The following is a 19674-nucleotide window of genomic DNA, read 5'->3' on the forward strand; positions in this document are numbered from 1 at the left end:
GAAAGCTCTTCAAATTTGTTATTTTTGTGTGTTGTTCAAAGAAAGAACATGAAAGAGAGGGAGTGCGTAACAAATAGGCAAGGGTCCTGAGGTCTGTCATTCTGTTGTGGCTAAACTGCTCCAGCTGCCAGTGTACTGAAGCAAAGCTGGATAGTCTTGTGTTTTGGTTTCAGTACTTGCAGTTTTTTTTCAATTAGTCTGTATATCACTGAGAGAGTGCATATTTTAAAACATTAAGAAGTCCCATATACAGTGAAGACATGGTCTTGGGGAGGGGGAGGGGGAGGGGAGGGGAGGGGGGGGGGGTGTCTCTCTTTGGATCATGTAATTTAAAGTCAACTGTATAAGCATAAAACAGTATTTTAAAAAAAAAAATTTAAATTGAGTCACCAACCCCCCCCCCAATTTGGAATGTCCAATTACGTTTTTTCTCCTCCCCACAGCGGGTCCCCACACAGCACAGACGTTCTGAGGGCATGTGAGCGTCCTCTGATCTCACAAGCCTAAAGACAGAATCGCTTTTACACCGAGCAGTCCTGAGGTGGGCGGGCTACCGATCCTGGAGAACAGAGATCAGCCCTACTTTTTCTCCACTCTGAATGTGCTCTGTGTCTGGCCAGCAGGGTTTGCTGTTGCGTGAATAGGTCCCTGTGGGTTTCCCATCCCCCCAACCCGGGGAGTGTCAGAGTCAATGTGATGCCCACTTTAGAGTCCCCAACAAAGTTTGGCCTCTCTGCGGCAGTGCTTTAACTGGATGAGCCACTCCAGGACCCTGGTATTTCAGTTCCGTTTTCACAACAGTTTTATTTTGGTCAGTAACATACGTATTAATATATCTGTAGTGTTTTTGTAGATAGATGGGTTTATAGAAATTCAGCAGTTCTGTTTTTTTACTTTCTTGCTAATCAAGGTGAAACACTATTCTAAATATAAAATATTAAATTGTATGTTGCCATGTTCTAACACACTACATGTATTACCTTTATATATTCTAGTCTCTATTATTTTAATTAAAGACCCGTGCCAGACTGCAGGTGCTGAATTAGATGTAAAACAGAGATCTCTCCAAAAAACTACTGATATGCAGCTTGTATTTTGCAGTTAGTTGAAGTTTAAAAAAAAATAATAATAATAATTGTTTTAAATAACAAGACCAACCATATATGGTTATAGACATGTAATGTAAACTATACAATACCAAATATTTGGGCCAAATAACTATTCATACTCTACATCAACATGTATGGTTTTGTCGCTCTGTGACAATGTTCAATATTTAGTTTTATATTTTGCAAAGTGTTACACAGGCCTGCATATTATCACTACCTTTTGTAAATTGCCAAATCAGATTTGTTATGCGAGAAGAGGGTTACTAATCTCAGATGCAGTGCCAGCTTGCCGCGGCATGGGTGTTTATTGAAGTGGAACTGGAAGCAGTCACTGTGAGCATGGCTCTGGCTGTGGAATGCATTAGTATACACAATATTTGTTCTGACTTCAGCTTGAGTAGCATCCACTTTCATTTAAGACTGTTTTGTGTCGTCCCAGCTTCAGTAATTTTTAATCCCTTTTTTCATGCCTCAAGTTGTGTTCTGTTTATTTCAGCTAAGAAGGCTTTGATATGCTTGTGTGAATGTATTGTTATTCTTGTAGCAAATCAGATTTATAGATCCAATTCGATTTAGTGAGCGCTTTATGCAGTGGACTTGAGAGGGAAAATAATGTTTTTGTGCAGCAGTGTCTTTATTGTATTTTAGAACGTTTTTACACATCCTTCCTTTTTTAGACCTGACTTGTTTGCTGTTGGACTATACATTAGGGGCAGTGTCTCATTCCAAAGATGGCTTTACAGTGTTTGCTACTTTGTGTACAACATACCGTAACTGTACCCACAGATACATGTGGGCACACAAACACACAGATAAAGTACTCTGTCTCACTCACCTCACATGAATAGTTTACAAAAGACACATTGAAATGCCTTGAATGACCCTGTAATTGCTTTGCATTTTCAACTGAAAGGGTCCACCCTTCATTTTGAACTTGAAATGATTAGTTTAATTGGGTTACCTTAAAAGAGGGTTCTTTTAAACTGAAGCCGTTCATTTTAAAATAATATTTGTAGAAAAAATAGCAGCTGATTTTGTTTTAATGTGTGGTATAGAGCTCTGTTCTCCAAGCACAGCAGGCTTGTAGCATTTAAAGTGTTCAGTTCTATATAGTCAAAAGATGTACGCTTGAGCAGTGCACTAGCCTTTAACCGCTAGAGGCCTTAACTCAATGGGGTGGCTGGTTTTAAGACTTTGTGCTCAATCACACATCTTGCATAATTAGCCCTGGACACTGTTCTAGGCAGTCGCAAAAAATGTGCACGGTCCTTGAGTACTCCCTCCCTCCTTGAGCAGGCAGGCTTGAGATGTGATAATGGAGAAGCCTGGAGAATCTTTATTTGTCAATCCAGAACTTTCCATGAGCACAAAAATACAAAGATTGCACACTGTAAATAAGCAAGTGCAGAAAGCCACATGTTCTAGAATGTGCACAGTTCTTGAACTAAGTCAGTTTTTATCTGGTCTTGATCCTGACTGAGTGCCAGTTATAAATCACACATTGATTTTATTCTTATTGCCATTAACATTTCCATGTATTCTACAGGATACGGTTGTTTTTAAATCATGCTGTCTGTCAGTTTTGTTGTCCTTTTTATATTTGTTTTAATTTTGTATATAACAATCATACATTCCAAACACTGCATACTTTAGTGGCATTATTGTAATAAATCTGTTGTGTTCTTTTACTTTTTGTAATGTTGAGGTATTTCATAAACTCATGTTAAAAACTGCCATGCATTATGTATTGCTAAATTGTAACTATCAAATAGATAATATATTTAATATGGCAAATAAATTACAGTAATTATCCAAAAGACTCTTCTTTTGTTGTGTAAATCGAGCAAGTTAAATCTATTCTGTCATCTCAATACACCTGTGGGCTTTCGTTAAGCTAAAAAACATAAGGCCATATTCAAAGCTGTTTTAAAACATCAATAACAGTTCTTTAAAGCTGGTGAATAGGGCCCCCAATGTTTTGATTTTGAGCCTGCATCACGAGTTAAAATACTCCTGAATATTTGTCAACATTCAAATGGTGTCAGTCAAATAGCATTCCAGTGAATTCATCCAGATTACTGCACAAACTAGCCCTGTCTGTCTGGGTTTTTAAATTCAATTTGCATTGTCGTAAGCCCAGAGGCAAGGTCAAGGAGGAGAAAAGGATATGTGAATGGTGTAAAGGTATTTTTTTGTTTGTTTGTTTTTATACAACACGCCATATAAAAATATGACAAAACATGTTCTGATTGACATCCACTATTGTCATGGAACGTTGTTTTGCACAAACACTGGACACTTTGCCCTATCTGTATTCATTTTAATGGAAGGCCTCAGCTGCACTAAAATACTACTCTGCCACGAATCCCATTTTTTCCCTCAGTGTCTTTCTGATGGTGGAGTCATGAACACTGACCTTAGCCAAGGAGAGAGGACTGCAGATCCCTAGATGTTGTTCTAGAGTTCTTTGTGACTTCCTGGATGATTTAAAGCCTTGCTTTTGGAGAGATTTTGGCAGTACGTCCACTCCTGGAAAGATTCACTACTGTCCCAAACTTTCTCCATTTGGACAATATGGCTCTGACTGTGGTTTGGTGGAGCCCCAGAGCCTTAGAAATGGCTTTGTCGTCACTTTAGATATGAGGATCTCTCCCTTTAGAATATTTACCGTACAATATGGAACACTATACAGGACATCAAGTATTAACTAGAATTCTGTGGGAAAAAGTAATCACGTTTATAAAGGATGCCATTAGTTGAAAAAATAGATAGACAGCTAAGTAGAGATCAGTCTATATAAGATCATCTTAGATATATAAAATAATATATATATATATATATATATATATATATATATATATATATATATATATATATATATGAGGATGTCCGTTAGTAAAAATAAAATGGGTTTGCAGATATGGAACATATCTGGGAATACAATACTGGGAAAACATCCAAAAAGAAGTATTGGCTAGAGACCTGCCTGCAAGTGACCAATAAGAGAAACAATTATATTAAATACTATGTGGTTATAACTGATGGAGACTACTATGTGGTTCACATTCAACAAATAAAATATTGTGTAGAAGGTAAGTCTGCTTTAAAGAGGAGAAAATGCATCAAACACAGCCCAGAAACTCCCTTCAGTGCTGTTGCATGGTTCTGCCAGGGTACAATGTACAGCACTGCTGTAGTATGGTACAGTATTGTCTTGTATGTTGAGATGGTGTTCCATATATGTATATGGTTTGAGAATGGACATTGCAGTTGTATAAGTGTGCTGCTCTGTGATGGCCCTCTCACACAGAGGTGCTGACTTCCGTTCCTTCAGGGGACGCGGCCTGGCTCCGGCAGCAGGAGCCCTGCCCTCGCAGGGGTGCCGCGGGCCTGCCCAGCAGGCGTCGCAATGCGCTGCGGTAGCGCTCTGACATGAGGTTGTAGAGGACTGGGTTGATGGAGGCGCTGAGGTAGAAGAGCACCATGGAGACCAGGTTGAAGTACTGGCTGATGGTGAACAGGGCCTGGGCCTCGATGTCACTCCTGGACGCGTTTGAGAACAGGATACGGCCCACGTGGAAGGGCAGCCAGCACAGTGTGAAGGCCAGCACCACCAGAGCTGTGGAGGAAATGCAAAACAGTCATTTTGGTAATTCCTTGTCCCCATCAATGAGGCTGCTGCCTTGAGCACACAAGGTGTAAAAGGTATAATTTTTGCATGGAGTATTAGGGACTCAACTTCTCCCTCTCAGCTTAGAATGTCACTCTACATTTTTGGGATGCTACTAGATTGAGGTTGTCCATGTTGTCCCCGCCAACTACATATGTTGTTATCACAGGTATAATTGTGTGTTGTCCCTTGGAACCATTATTTTCAAATAGCATACCTGTTTTATAATACTCTGTATATTGTATAAGAACCCATTATGGCAATAATAAATATTGTTTTGATTTGTTGAATTGAGCAATATGTTCTATGCACAAGATTATATCTGTACACAGGACAAGATGCAGTCTAAGTTATGGATTTTAGATCCATCTTCCTCCAGACAATTTACTGATGATTCAATCATCAAATATATTTACTACCATGACTTCATAGTGACCACTTTGTTTTTTATTGTTGCTTTTTTAAAGAAAGTAAATAATGCAGCAATCTCTCACCAGATCCTCAAGTGGAACTCATTTTATAGCAGATAATGTTCAATAAAAGTAAATGGCATAGGCTTGTCAAATATTTATTTTATTTCAGTGGCAGCCTATACTACATAAAGAAGATGAGTCATGCCTGACTGGACGATCACAGATCCATCTTACACACACTAAGTACTATATAGGGTAGAGATTCTCAAGTAGATGCCACAATGAGCTTGATGGACCAGATGCAGCATGTTTTGAGTCAGGCAGTGCCATAATTAACCTTTTTTATTGATTTCCATTACATGAGAGTAGATGTTGAACTTCATGCTGATTTGAACTCGGCTCTCGCCAAGATAATCCAGACCACAAGACAATGTCTGGTCGAAGGTTAGTGGTGGCAATCTCAGGTGGAAAAATAAGCCGTTGACCAACATCTGCCAGCATCTTCTAGTCTCTAGCAGCTTCCAGTTGTCCTGAGCGAGGCTTGATTTTACACCTTTTCTTGGTGGTTGCTATCCTGGACAGAGGAATATTGTCTTTTGTGTGTAATGCTTTGATGGAACTGGTGGCAACTTATTGGTCAGGTTACGTTAACATACTAAGCAATAGGCTTAAAAAAATATGCAGCAACTAATGAAGTGACCAGCATGTAATTGTAAACTGTCTAATGGATATTATTCAACAGTCTTTTAATATATTTAAGCAATGATACCCCCACACAGGGGGCGTTATTTCTTGTTAAACAAATCCATGAGTGCTCGGTCAGTCTCCACTGTTAAAGAAAACTTCATTTAAGCTAAGATTGGTTTTTAGTGTAAAGTGAATTCCATATGTGTTAAACAGTGTTACCAAAAGACATTATATCCCCAGTCAATCCTTACATATGTAAGTCAGTTTGAATGGACTGACCCAAAGTTCTGCTGGTTCAAGTTTTGATTAACATCTGAGTCCCCATCTGAGTACCAGGTCATAGGTTATTACTGAATATGTTTCTTGCTACAAGATGCTGTTAAATCCATGGTTTGCAAATCTTTATTACACAACAGGTTTGAGATTCATGTCATAGCTCTGTCATCATAATCAAACAAATTTGTTTGATTTGTGCTGACTTGCACACAGTCTGAAAAGAATAGCCACGTGTTATTCCTTTTAGCCCCGATAAATAGTATCTCTAGCCTAGGAAAGCACAGCCCCTGTTATTCATTTATACACTTTGTATAGAAGGAAAGTATTTTGAGAGCTAGGAACATAGGTCATATTTTAATGGATTGCAACAGTAGTTGTTGGTGCTGTTTCCCCCTACATTGTCTGATATTTATGTATTGTAAAAAGCAGACACACGTGACACTAAAAGAACTAACAAAACTAACAAATATTTCAACAAAATTATGGACATTGGAAAGATGTGGGACAGAGTGAGAAGACAGCTTTATTGTAATACTGAAGGATCCCTCCTTACCCAACATCTTGATGGTCTGCCGATGGTACCTCTCCCGGTTCCTAGCACTGGGCCCCTGGATATCCTTTTTGGTCCTCCACAACTTCCTCCCAATGAGCCCATAGAGGAGGCTCATACACAGCAAGGGCAGGAAGAAGTACAGCGTAGAGACCCAGGTCATTGTCTGCAAGAGACCAGATTGGACCGCCTGCTCTGTAAGCTTACATTCCTGGCTCTCCACCTTGACGATAAAGAAAACAGGAGCAGCCGTTACCATGGAGATTAGCCAGAGTGCCATGATAACCAGCTTAACCCTCTCCTTGGTGACCAGCACCTTGGCCTGGAGCGGGAAGCAAATAGCCAGGTAGCGTTCCATGCTTAGGGTGGTTATGTGGAGAATGGTCGCATAAGTGCAAGTCTCGCTCAAATAGAACTGGAAGCGACACATGAAGTCCCCAAACACGAATGGACGGTACCTCCAGATGCGGTAGAGGTCAAGGGGCAGGCCAGCAAAGATAAGGATGTCAGAAACAGCCATGCTAGAGAGATAGAGGTTGGTGGTGGTCCTCATCTCCTTGCATCTTTGAAACACAAAGATGGTAGCCAGGTTCCCAAGCACTCCTAGAAAGAATAGGCCCACACACACTACCGTGACCGGAACTAGAGTTTTGAGCTCGAACAGGGACAAGTGGAGCGGCTGGAAGAGACAGTCTCTGTGGTTTTCAGACAGGTTGAAGTTTGATACAAATTCCATGGAAAGCAGTGATGGCTGTGGAGTTCAGGGCCCCAGGAGAGGGTTCTTGGTAGCTTCTGAATCTTTCTACCTTAGTTCTTCCAAGTATAAAAATTGGGTATGAGAAAATCTTGGAATTCAAGAATGGTTCCACTGAGGTCGTTTCCAAGAAACATATTTAAAAACAGTTGCTCATAAGTGCAGGTTAAAGTAAGTTGCCTAGAAAGGTGAAGGTGGGGTAGTGGAAAGCATTCTTGGTCTTCTATAATATGCTTCTAGATAAAAACTTCTCCAGTGATAGAAAAATGAAAAGGGATACAACAGAGCCACCTGTATAAAAACATACCTTACATTTCATATGACCTTAAGTGATATTACAATCTCCAATGACAAAATGCTAACAATATCAAGAGACTGATAATAACTGTCCTAGTCATGAAGAGGTGCTGCAGAATATTCTGCAGGAAGTGCTAACAGAAACAATCCAAATCCAACGATCCAAATAAAAACTGGGATGTTTGAAGCTTATCTGCACTGCAGGTATATAGTCCTGCTCAGTATTTAACAGAGTTATCCCTTCAACCTTCACAGACCCTTCTACACTAACTTATTGAAGCTTCACAAAAATATATTTACGTGATTTGAGGATGCTGCTCCACAAACTGAAGGGTCACCCATGGAACTTGTAAAGAAAATCCAAGGTCCGTAGCTAATCAAATACTTTGCCTCACAAATTAATCATGCTTAATGTCCCCCCACAGGTTTCTTCAGGAGATATCATTCACAAGATCTGCATCAAGGATATGTTTGCCTCCTCGCTGGTCTGAGGATTCCCTTAAATAAGCTGTGTGACGTGGGTTGAAGAGCAGGCTCGTCAGTCCCAGTCCTGGTGCGGCTGGGTGTTTACTGGTCCTGTAATGACTGTGGGCACAAAGCAGACATGCTCCTCTCTCTTAGGAGTAATTATCAGCAGCAAAGGGTGAAGCTGCCTGCTGTGAGGGATTTGACTAAGCGTGCCTTTTATCGGCCTCCCATTTTAGAGCATGACAAAATAAACACGTCTGCTGGCACAATGAGTTCTGAGAGAGACGCCATCAGATTACAGGTTACTGTCTGCTACCGAAAGCTAGTGGCACTTAACAAAGGTTGTAAGCTCTACAGTGTGTGTGTGTGTGTGTGTGTGTGTGTGTGTGTGTGTGTGTGTGTATATATATATATATATATATATATATATATATATATATATATATATATATATATATATATATATAATTCCTGTCCCTGTGTGTGTGTATATATATATATATATATATATATATAAATATTCTGTCCTGTGTGTGTGTGTGTGTGTGTGTGTATATATATATATATATACAAATACACCCACACAGGACAGATTAAATTAATAATATGTTTTAACACACTAACGTACACAACTGTGCCCTTTTTTTTTCATTCCACTGTCTGACTTACGCAATTGTGTTACTTTAAAGAACCTTTCATTTTCTCAATGATGTTCTTAATTCTGTCACTCTGTCTTGAGGTAGGTGATATAGTTTAGTGTGATGCACCACTCGCATAGTTTGCATTATCTTAATGGTTTTTGCTACTTTTATTTACTGTGCTTGTTTCACACAGAGAAATGTTCCAAAGAACATCACAATAACTGAGAAACCATTGCTGACAGGCAACCAGCCTGTGGTGAAAAGGCAGCAGCTTCCATTTTTATACATGTTTGACATGTGAAGGGGTGACAGTTAGTGAGGAAACTGGAGTTGCCCCCTCAGCTCTTTTTCAGAGGGTTGAATGGTATTCTATAAGCCCACAAAGGAAACACATAGTACCTTGGTTAACACACTTTGTATTGTGTTATCTTCTCACTTAGGTGACTAAGTTTTCACTTATTGATCTCATTGTATTGGGACTTATGTGCTAATAGGAAATGGATGCAAGAGAACCTGTTCTCTGCTAGCAGGTGCTTTATAAATGCAGGGACAGGCAGATTAAAACTGGAGGGGCGCTGGCTTTAAGGGCTAGAATTTAAATGGATTTGTGAGGCAACTTAACTATTGCACCTAGGCACCAGGCGTTATTGTTTGGTCAAGCCAAGCTGGCTCAATATTTGCTTGGCCCAAAATCAATGCCAGTCACGCTAACATCAAAATAATGTTTCTGTAAATGCAGATTCTTCACAGGCCAGAGGAAGCTGTGCAGCGCTAAGCTAACAGAAGCATGTTCGTTTGTGTCATCTGACCGCTGAACTGGCACGGCCCTGTCGTTTAGTTCTGTTTATGATACATTAGCCATGTCAAATGCTGAAGAACGTGCAACAAACACAAAATGTTCCTGAGCCTAAATAAAGGCTGATTGTGTTAGCTGAAGCCATTTGTCATCTCTGCTTGACATTGTTTGTTTTTCCATGTTTCAGAATTTTTGCTTTTGTTTTCTCCTGCAGGCATCACTAAGATTCATTATATGGAACATTTGGCTTTGGATGTCATATGTTCAATTCAAGGTTGGCAGCTAGAAAGTGATTCATAAGGATACAAAATGTAATACCTTTTCTAAGTGCATTAGGTTGCTTTCAGCAACACCCTTTTAATATAAAAAAAACACTAAGGGGAACTGATGAGATTCCTTTAGTCATGGTAACCACGTCTATTTTCTTGCAATAGTGTGAGTGCTTTCTGCAGTATCTTCAATATCGATCCAACTCTGGCCTGCTTGTTATCCCTAAGCAAAGGTACACCACACTTGGACAACACTCATTTAGCTTCATTGCTCTGACTCTTTGGAACTCTTCCAGCTTTGGTGTGTGATGCTCCCACTGTCGCTCGCTTTAAATCATCTCTCAAGACCCACCTGTTCTCTTTTGCTTTCCATTCTCCTTAAGCCTGATATCTGCTATTAGCTGCTGCTACAATTTTATGTATTATGTTACTATCACATATTATGCACTTTCCACTGTATTTAATGTACTATTTCATGTATTATGCTTTTTTTTTACTGTATATCATGTATTATGAATTTCTCTGTATTTGAAGTCTTATTGACTTTTTTGTATTTACTGCATCTTGTAAAGCGCTTTGTGATGGTGTTCCACTATGAAAGGCGCTATATGATTGATTGATAGAGGAATACATAGATGTATGACCAGTTATGACCTTTCTACTGGGGCCATCACCCCCATTAATATTTACTTTTATAACGTGGATCTTTACATACATTGAACCAATGTTGTGTGTGTGTGTATTTAAACAATTTATTTATTTTCATACTGCCCCTGGTATAATATTTGTATTTTATTTTTTATTAAATACTTTTCTTACATGTCAAACATTGTATTGTTCAATGTTTCACGAAAACATGTACATTGTAAAATTGAAAATGTGTTAATAAAAAAAAGGGGGGGTGGAGGGGGACAGAGAACAATGCAAAGCAGCTAACTAGAGTAGTTCACGCCTCTCTTGAAATGTGTGGATATAAATAGATACGTGTCCTTATGTTGGTTGTGTATCACAAGGTCACAACGTATTGTTGTTTTTATTTATTTATTTGTATTTTCTTTTTAACCTGACGTTTGTAGTTTATTATTATTATGGTTTATGAAGATCGGGCCAATGTTTACAAACACATATGGAAATTTTGTTCGCTCCAACTGTGCCCTAAGAATGATGAATGAGGCTGTCTCCACTTCTTGTCAGAGCTTCGATAAAACTACAAATCCCATAGTGCACCTAGTTTAAAAGCAGGAGAAGGAAAGAAAAAAAAGCCTCGGGTGGGTGTTGCTATGCCTAACTCATGTGACTCGGTTTAGGTTTGCGTGTCACGTGGGAGTGTGAGAAGAGAGAACAGTTTTGGGCCTGACAAAGAAGGCAGTGCAAAATGAATAAATAACATTGTAAACAATAAAGCGTAAGTTGGTTAATAATTGATTTTCGTTTTGATTAAATGTGAGTGTAGACTCGTGTAAAATAGAATAATTTGGGTTGTCGTTTGTTTCTTGGTATAATGCTGAGCAGAGATATTTGTTTTCTTGGTCTGCGAGACAGATTCAAGTTTATTCGCTTTAATATGACAATTATAATAATATGTGACGGGACAGGAGTGGTATTTTGTTGAAACAGGGCTTGGTTAAAATTGTCACTCGCCTGCTGTAAATGAAAAGAAAACTAGTGTTACGCTAAAAAAAATAACATATAGTCGTTCTCAAAGTTTTAAAATTGGTATAATATTACTTATGCACTTAAAAATAAAAGTCTTCTTTAACCTGGCAAAAATAGCAAGCTATTAATGGAAATCAATTCATTTCAGTCATGATACAGTAGCTACGGTACACTCATCCAGATCGTATTACAGGAGCTGATCACAAGGTGTTAGGCTTTCCAAATTGCATGTTCGTGTCCTCGTTTACTGTCGTTTGTTTGTTGTGTTTTAACCTTATGCCTTTAAATATTTGATGTATTCACCATAAAGGAATCATCAACATGCCTTAAGGTCACGAAACATTAAGGATGTTACTGAATGTATTAATTGATGCAGTTCAGACTACAGTATTTTATATGCAGAGCATTACATTATCAGCCTTTTTTTTTGATTGAGAGAAACATCTTATACCAGTGAATATGCATTTAAAAAAAAAATGTTTTATAGTTTAAGAAAGGTAAACAATCCTAGGAATTAAACAGACCAAGAAGCAACAAGCCTGTACTGGAGTGAGAACTGGTTTATACTGGGAATCCGGGAACAGGGAAAGAGATTGTGATCACAGTGAAGGAGAGCGATGTCGAGTACAGCCATGAAGAAAAAGGTAGGACACTGTCCAAATGTGGGTATTTTACCTAGCAGGGAAGCAGTGTGCCGCCTTTTGTACATTAAACGTGGCAACATTATCAATATCAGTATGCTGCTACAGTGGGCACATTTACTAGTACCTCAAGGATATTAAATTATTCAAGTTAAATGTTCTGAGTTACTTTTTGAATTACAGTATGTCTGTTTTACAAAATGCAGTGCAGTTCTGTGTTGCCTTTAAATGTGAAACGTTTCCTTGTATATCCAGTAGAGGGCACCCTAACAGTACAGAATAATCTACGACAACCTTTTTTGCTTTTATTTCAGTTTGAAATGTATAACGGCTGCATACAAAATTGCCAACTGACTTAAAAATCTGTGTGTATATCCATTTACAAATCTTTTAATAATAATAAGTCATTCCTTTTCTATAAAATGTCCACATAGGTGCTGCTGATGGGAAAGAGTGGGTCTGGGAAGACCAGTATGAGGTCTATTATATTTGCCAATTACATTGCCAGAGACACCAGGCGATTAGGAGCCACAAGTAAGCATTCCAGGGGAGGATACTATATTTAGCATGATATACAATATCTAGCATGCTAGAATTGCCTATATGGGTGACAGTGTGAACTTTACAGTTAGTGTTTTCAATTTGTGTTTTCAAACTCTTCATTTTATCAGAACAGGGATACACTTCCTTAAAGAAAACAGTTAAGGCTAGATTAATATCTGTATATGTCTTTATAGAAAAGTGCCTGAGATTGAGCTGTTTGAATCATTCTGTGTCTTTGATATGTGTGTGTGTTCATGTGTTTGTATTTTGTGCACCCCTCCACTTCTGCCCCCCATTCATTTTAGGTACTGGGGAAATATAGCTGAGGTGAGTAGACACAGATCAAAAGGAATACTCCAGTGGGTAATCAAGGTGTTGCGCTTGTTCTTTGTCCTCTGCAGTTGATGTGGAGCATTCCCACGTGCGATTTCTGGGTAACCTTGTGCTGAACCTGTGGGACTGTGGAGGGTGAGTACAGCCAGCAGATATACTTTGTAACATCAGTAAGGATTTACATTGCTTTGCCTTCTTTCACCAGTGCACTGTTTACATGCTCTGACGTTTCACATTAAGTCTTTATTAGTTAGTTTACCATCAAGAGTTGAGTTACAAAGTGCAGGCTTATTCTGGTTTTGTTTGTAGATTTTAAAGTAATGTTCACCTTTTTTTTCAATTTTGTGGCTGGACTCTGAACTTGAATGTTTTCAATAGGTTTAATTCAATTGAAGCAAATACCACAGACAGACAGAAAGCTGAATTGTCAGTCGTGTAAACACCTGGGGTTCTCCCTCCTGGCACACAAGGTTTAACCCATTACATCTGCAGCACAAATTCAACAGAGAAACAAGGGAACGATCAAACAGATTAAAGTGTTTTGGCAGAAGTCAACTGAAACTGATGCTTACTTTTTAAAGTGGCTTCAAAACATAACACAGAACGGGTACTTCTGTTGTACCACATTGCAACTTTTTCGTAATTTAAAACTGAAGTAATTAATTGATAGCAAGGTATAACACAGTTGGATTATAAAACAATATTAAGCACAAGAAGAGGTCTGTGATTAGGTGATCTGCTAGCACACCACATTTCTATTTTTTATTTTGTCATGTAAAGACAGGATACGTTCATGGAAAACTACTTCACAAGCCAGCGGGATAACATCTTTCGGAATGTGGAAGTGCTGATCTATGTATTTGACGTGGAGAGCAGAGAGCTGGAGAAGGACATGCATTACTACCAGTCCTGCTTGGAGGCTATCCTACAGAACTCTCCTGACGCCAAGGTCTTCTGTTTGGTACACAAGATGGATTTGGTGCAGGAGGACCAAAGAGACCTGGTGAGAATCTCAGGGGCCATTACAACTGGTGGGGGTGGGGGGTGGACATGAGACATTCAAAGAAGACATAAAAAAAGACTTCTAGTTAAAGTTTGTCATTGAGCTGGTTTCTTGTGGTATTTCTAGGTTAAACTGTTTACCCCTTTTTAAGGTTATGGTCACCTTAAGCATCTTAAAACCAAGAACTGGTTCTAGAACTCAACAAAGTTCTTTGGTCAATCAGCTACTAGGAATTAGATGAGCATTAATCATCCAAATCCTGTTCATAACTTTTATTATGATCTTGTGTTTTCTGTTCATCAGGACATTATTGGGGTGTAGTATTGTTGTTATGTTGAATGTAAGAATAAAAAATGTGATTTATTTAGATTTTTAAAGAACGTGAGGATGACTTGAAGAGACTATCTCGCCCCCTGGAATGTACCTGCTTCAGGACGTCCATCTGGGATGAAACTCTATACAAGGTAAAGGTTTAGGGTACAGGGGAACCTGACTCGTGGATCAGTCACTTTCTTGTATTTATTGCTCATAAAGTAGATGAAGAGACTGAAGCTTGTCCTATGACAGACAGAAGCAATACTTCCAACAAAATTCTGGTTTCGTAACTGATTTTAACGCAAATCCCTTTGTATGATACACTGTCTCCTGAAGGCAAAGTCCTGAAGGCACAGTCACCATGCAGTGTGAAGAGATGTTAATTGTTGACCTGTTTTCCCTGCAGGCCTGGTCCAGTATTGTGTACCAGCTAATCCCCAATGTACAACAACTGGAGACAAACCTGCGCAACTTTGCTCAGATAATTGAGGCAGATGAGGTGCTGCTGTTTGAAAGAGCTACCTTCCTGGTAAGAGCCCTTTCACCTTTAGTGTTATCTGTGCAATATGTAACACAAGTGAATGAATTAGTATGCATATAGTTAATATTCAGGATGTTTGCACTGTAAGCTTGGTAAATCTGCCCCTTGCCTTTTCCTTTCTAAAAGCTACTATTTAGACATTTGTCCAAAGATTTTTTTTTTTTTAATTGTGAATGAGTGTGTAAGTACAAAGTGTTTGTTCACTCAGGTGATATCACACTATCAGTGCAAGGAGCAGAGGGATGCACACAGATTTGAGAAGATCAGCAACATCATCAAACAGTTCAAGCTGAGCTGCAGGTAATAACATCCACCTTTTCATATAAGAAGTCAGTAGCAACATTGTAAAGTCAAACTGAAAATGACCCCATTGTTTCCTTTTGTAGTAAGCTGGCTGCCTCCTTTCAAAGTATGGAAGTCCGAAATTCGAATTTTGCAGCTTTCATTGACGTCTTCACCTCAAACACCTATGTCATGGTCATAATGTCTGACCCTTCCATACGTAAGTATTTCAGTTTGTTTCTTTTGTAAATGGTCCTGTGCCTGCATGTCCTTGTTAAATATTTTTTCCTCTTCAAGAAAGCAGCACACAGTGCAGTGCAGTGCAATGTTATTTCTGCTTTTGCTAAGTGTTACAGTCGAGGTGAGAATAAGGTACAGAAAGATCAAGCAACTTCACTTCCTCCAGGCAATCCAGGAGCATGTCATTTAACACAAAATCTCCTGGCTTAGTTTTGTTTTAAAATCCCTGAACCAAATTGCTTCCACGAACACTGAATATAATTATCCAAGCTTTTTTTTTTATTATCCCTAATTTATTACAGTTTCCATATGTTCTAGTATTTAGAAGCAAACATACTTTATTTATTGTATTATTATTCATGTCTGGAGATACACATCCCCATTGGGGGCCATAATGAAGGCAGACAAACATATATACAAGTGTTTTGCACATGTCTAGATAATTACTTGTGCAGCTGTATATGAATCCATCTCTCAAACTTTTTCTTTTTTTTTACATGTGCATGCAGTGATTTGTAGGTAATGGTGATCTACTTTTTTATGTTATTGCTAGCTCTAATTTAGTATTTACAGCCGTAGTACAGGAGAAATTTCACTGGCATGCTTTTTAATTTTGTATTCCTCTTTGTCTCCGTAGCCTCTGCAGCCACACTCATCAACATCCGCAACGCCAGGAAGCATTTCGAGAAGCTGGAGCGGGTTGATGGGCCCAAACATAGCCTGCACATGCGCATGCGCTAGGCAACGGCTCCCATTGCCAGCTAGCCAAGAGACTTCTCACCGCAGGCTTGTTGATACACCCCACTCCCAAAAACAAATGCCTTTGTTTGAGCACTTGGCATTGGATTGGAGGTCTGACTTTAAATCACTTGAACCAAATCAGTTATGTATAACGTGAATTTAAACCTGCTTATTTTAATTTTTCTCCAACTTAAGTGGTTATTTAGGCTTTTTTGGTTTTTATTATTATAATTTTTTTTTATACAGGTTTGTGGCCAGACCCGTATAAAAACACGTTTGAGAGGTGGGTAGGGTATTATTTGGCCTTGTGAATGAAGCAGACAGTGGTTCTGGTAAATCTGACTGTTCCAGTGTCTTGCATTTGTTTGTTGACCTACCGAATAAATATTGGGATTAAAATGATCCAGGGTTGTGAATTTTCTTAATTTTTTGCTTGCTAACTGCATTCCAGCATGTTGGGCAATCTGATTTTAAGTATATAAATCGATACACAGGGCTGCTGTTTGGGAGGACAGTGTTCTACTGTTGGAGTAAACTGCAGAAAAAGCTAATTTTCCTGCCACAGTTAAGTGACTGCCAATAGCTCAGAGGTTAGAGTGCTGGCCTGCAGCAAAACATTTAAAATAGGACCTGCCGAATATAACACAACACAAAATTAGAAAATTAAGTAAGTTGTTTTTCTATGCCAGCTGGCTGAAATTATGCATTAGTGTACTCTTTTTTATTTTGATGTAAATACATAACAGAATTATGATCAAGATTTTTTTTAATGTCCCTTTCGTTTAAACCAAGCAGTCTGTCATTTGCTGGAATCAGAGAGTACACTTAATTCCAAATTCCATTGGTGAGAAATGTATAAATAAGTATGCAAAAAAATGGAAAACAGTCAGGCCTGTGAACTGCAACCCCCTGTCCTAAAATAAGATGCGGGTTCAATGGCCTTTTGTTAAAATAATGTCCTTCTGTTTGCTGCAGGCTGTTGCCTCTTGGGATGCCCTGTCGGACTGTTGCCTCTTGGGGTGCTCTGTTACCAGGGCCCTCTGGAGCATCACCAACATTCTTGTCCCCACACTTTTCTTTCATGTTGTTGTATGGCCACTGCTCAAGGTTTCTCTGTTTGTTCTCATAAATAGCTTGGAACACAATCCTCTTGCAGAACATCAGATGTTTTAAAGATTCATTATTCTGGCATCTAAGGGTCCCCCTGTGTTACCAGTGGCTATAAAACTTTCTCAGCTGTGATTTAGATAAATAAGTAAAGTCTGTTCATTTGAAATTAAAAATGTATCGATTCTTAAATTGGACTCTGAGGGGAGGGGATGGTTTTATGGACTGGGAAACTATTCAACTAACTCAATCATTACCCATGGATCAGGAGGTCGTGGCTTCAGCTGCTAGCTTGGGCTATGCAAAGAATTCCTTTGCAATTCGGTATACAATGGTACCTATGACCTTAATCCACTGAGTTACACAGGAACAGTGTAGGAAGCAACAGACAATGAGATTAAAAAAAAAAAAAAAAAAAAAGACTTCTGTTTACTTCCCCAGTGTTGCTTTCATCTCCTACTGCTTCTAAGCGTCCATGGTGTCAACATGAACTTCAGAGACCGAGTGACCGTGTCACTGTGTTTATGGCTGTTGCACTAGTTGTAGGGCTGTCTCCATACTGTCTGACTCATCAAAGGCATATTAATAGTTGAACTAAGCAAAAACATTCAACAATTCTAACACAGGTGAAGGTTAAGAAGTGGCTTGGCAGCTAAAAGATTAATCTTGTTAAATGTAAATATTTGCAAGCTGAAAATTATTAGTATAATGAGAAACCTTTCTTGATTTGTACTTATAGACAAGGGCTGTGAGTTTAACTGGAAATAATCTGCAGCTTTGATCTCCATAGAAAAAGTAGACCAGACATTTTATTTTGCTGCTTATCAAAACCAGCCGCTAAAATATTTAGTTTAACTGATTTAATTGCTAAATTTTATTTGTTGGAATTTCATTTTTTGTTTTTAAATTGTGTTGCTCCCCAAGAATGCCTTCTGTCCTCAAAAAATGTGTTTAATTTGAACTCTAGGCTTTCTATCTACCAGGATGTCTGCACCTCATAACAGGTTTTTCAGTTTTGCAATAATCAGATCTCAAGAATGACAGTTTCTTCTTTTTCTTTGGACTCGACAATCCATAACCATACATGCTTTCATCCATGACCTATCTTCCTGGAGAGAGAAATGGCTTTTTTTTATACATGTACAACCATTCTGTTTAAACATTAGTTCAAGGTGCTTTTTCCTTTTGCTTGGGATAGACAAAAGACCCATCTGCTTAGTGCCTGATAAAGATCTCAGGAGAACTAACCCAGGGACCTTTGTAATGACCATCCACTTTCCTCTTCCTGTGTCAGAATACACCATCTCTTTGTAAACAAGCCTCTGCACTCAAATGGGACCATCAGGTGGGTTTTCAGAACACAGTTGCTCTTATTCATGTTGTTAATATGATGTGTTTTTGGTTTACTTCAGACATCTGTTGTCTCACTTCTGATGTTTTCTGGGACACTGCCTTTGTTTCACTTACAGCTAGAGGTACTTTCATTAGGAGTTGCAACTCATATCTCCTGCCCAACAATACAGCTCTATTAATGATTTATGTTTTGTCATATTATTGGACTGTGGGGCAATCACATGGTGTTAACTGTGGAGTCATTTGATTGCTATTAACACTTTGAAATGAAAGGCAATTGATAGCGGTAATAATGTTGATATGTTGGTTAAATGTGGCCTGGCCAGCCTACCTCCTCCTGTGTCTCTTTGCTGCCTTTCTGTTGCATGCTCCTACAATGTTTTTACTTTGTGTAACGCAGTAAGCAGTATGTTATGGGACCAAGCACCCATCTTTGGATCTTCTTATGTTTTTGCTTTGCACTGAAGAAAGTCGCATGAGAAACTGAACTTTTTTTTTTTTTTTTTTTTTTTTTTGCACTCATTGATGATGCATTTTATCCTGTTCATAGTCTATCTCTCAATAAACAGATACGGTTTCGGCAATCAAATAAGTCGTGGATTTGACTCCTTATCTATTAGCGTCTATTGGGACTTTTCTGCAACATTTTACTTTTGCACCTGTTGTGAACTGTACATTTGACTGTGTTTTAAGAGTGCAGTAATTTGTGACATGGCTTGCATTTTAGAAACCAAAGAATACACAGAAGTTTTAATTGATTTTGACGGGTGAAAACTTACAGAAATAGAGATCTTGAGCCAAATAGTAAATTAGACCAGATGTTAAATGAAATTTAATTAGGAGCTTGTATGATGCAATTAAACAAAATTTAAGGTAAAACGATTAGATTGGAGAGAGAAGAAGCTTTGACCGTGGCTCCAAATCCTCCATCCATCCCTCGCATTGGGACCTCCATCACCGAGAGGATGCCCAAACATGGGTCCTGGAGG

The 19674-nt window shown here is 38.7% G+C and overlaps 2 protein-coding genes across 2 annotated transcripts; one reads left to right on the forward strand and one right to left on the reverse strand.

Moving 5' to 3' along the window:
• Positions 1 to 4095: 4095 nt before the first annotated feature.
• On the reverse strand, positions 4096 to 7441 carry LOC121295884 (growth hormone secretagogue receptor type 1-like). The gene is made up of 2 exons (XM_041221005.1): positions 6709 to 7441; positions 4096 to 4728 (listed from the first exon to the last, which is right to left on the reverse strand). Exons 1-2 carry the CDS (start codon positions 7439 to 7441, stop codon positions 4412 to 4414), a joined length of 1050 nt encoding a protein of 349 aa, XP_041076939.1. The 3' UTR covers positions 4096 to 4411.
• A 3792-nt stretch (positions 7442 to 11233) lies between these two features.
• LOC121295733 (ras-related GTP-binding protein A) lies at positions 11234 to 16627 on the forward strand. The gene is made up of 10 exons (XM_041220732.1): positions 11234 to 11335; positions 12074 to 12230; positions 12662 to 12761; positions 13172 to 13238; positions 13884 to 14106; positions 14475 to 14570; positions 14828 to 14950; positions 15171 to 15262; positions 15349 to 15464; positions 16122 to 16627. The coding sequence occupies exons 2-10, from the start codon at positions 12204 to 12206 to the stop codon at positions 16223 to 16225; spliced, it is 948 nt and encodes a 315-aa protein (XP_041076666.1). The 5' UTR covers positions 11234 to 11335; positions 12074 to 12203; the 3' UTR covers positions 16226 to 16627.
• Positions 16628 to 19674: the final 3047 nt, after the last annotated feature.

The sequence above is a fragment of the Polyodon spathula genome, chromosome 20 (assembly GCF_017654505.1).
Source record: "Polyodon spathula isolate WHYD16114869_AA chromosome 20, ASM1765450v1, whole genome shotgun sequence".
Classification (NCBI taxonomy): Eukaryota; Metazoa; Chordata; class Actinopteri; order Acipenseriformes; family Polyodontidae; genus Polyodon; species Polyodon spathula.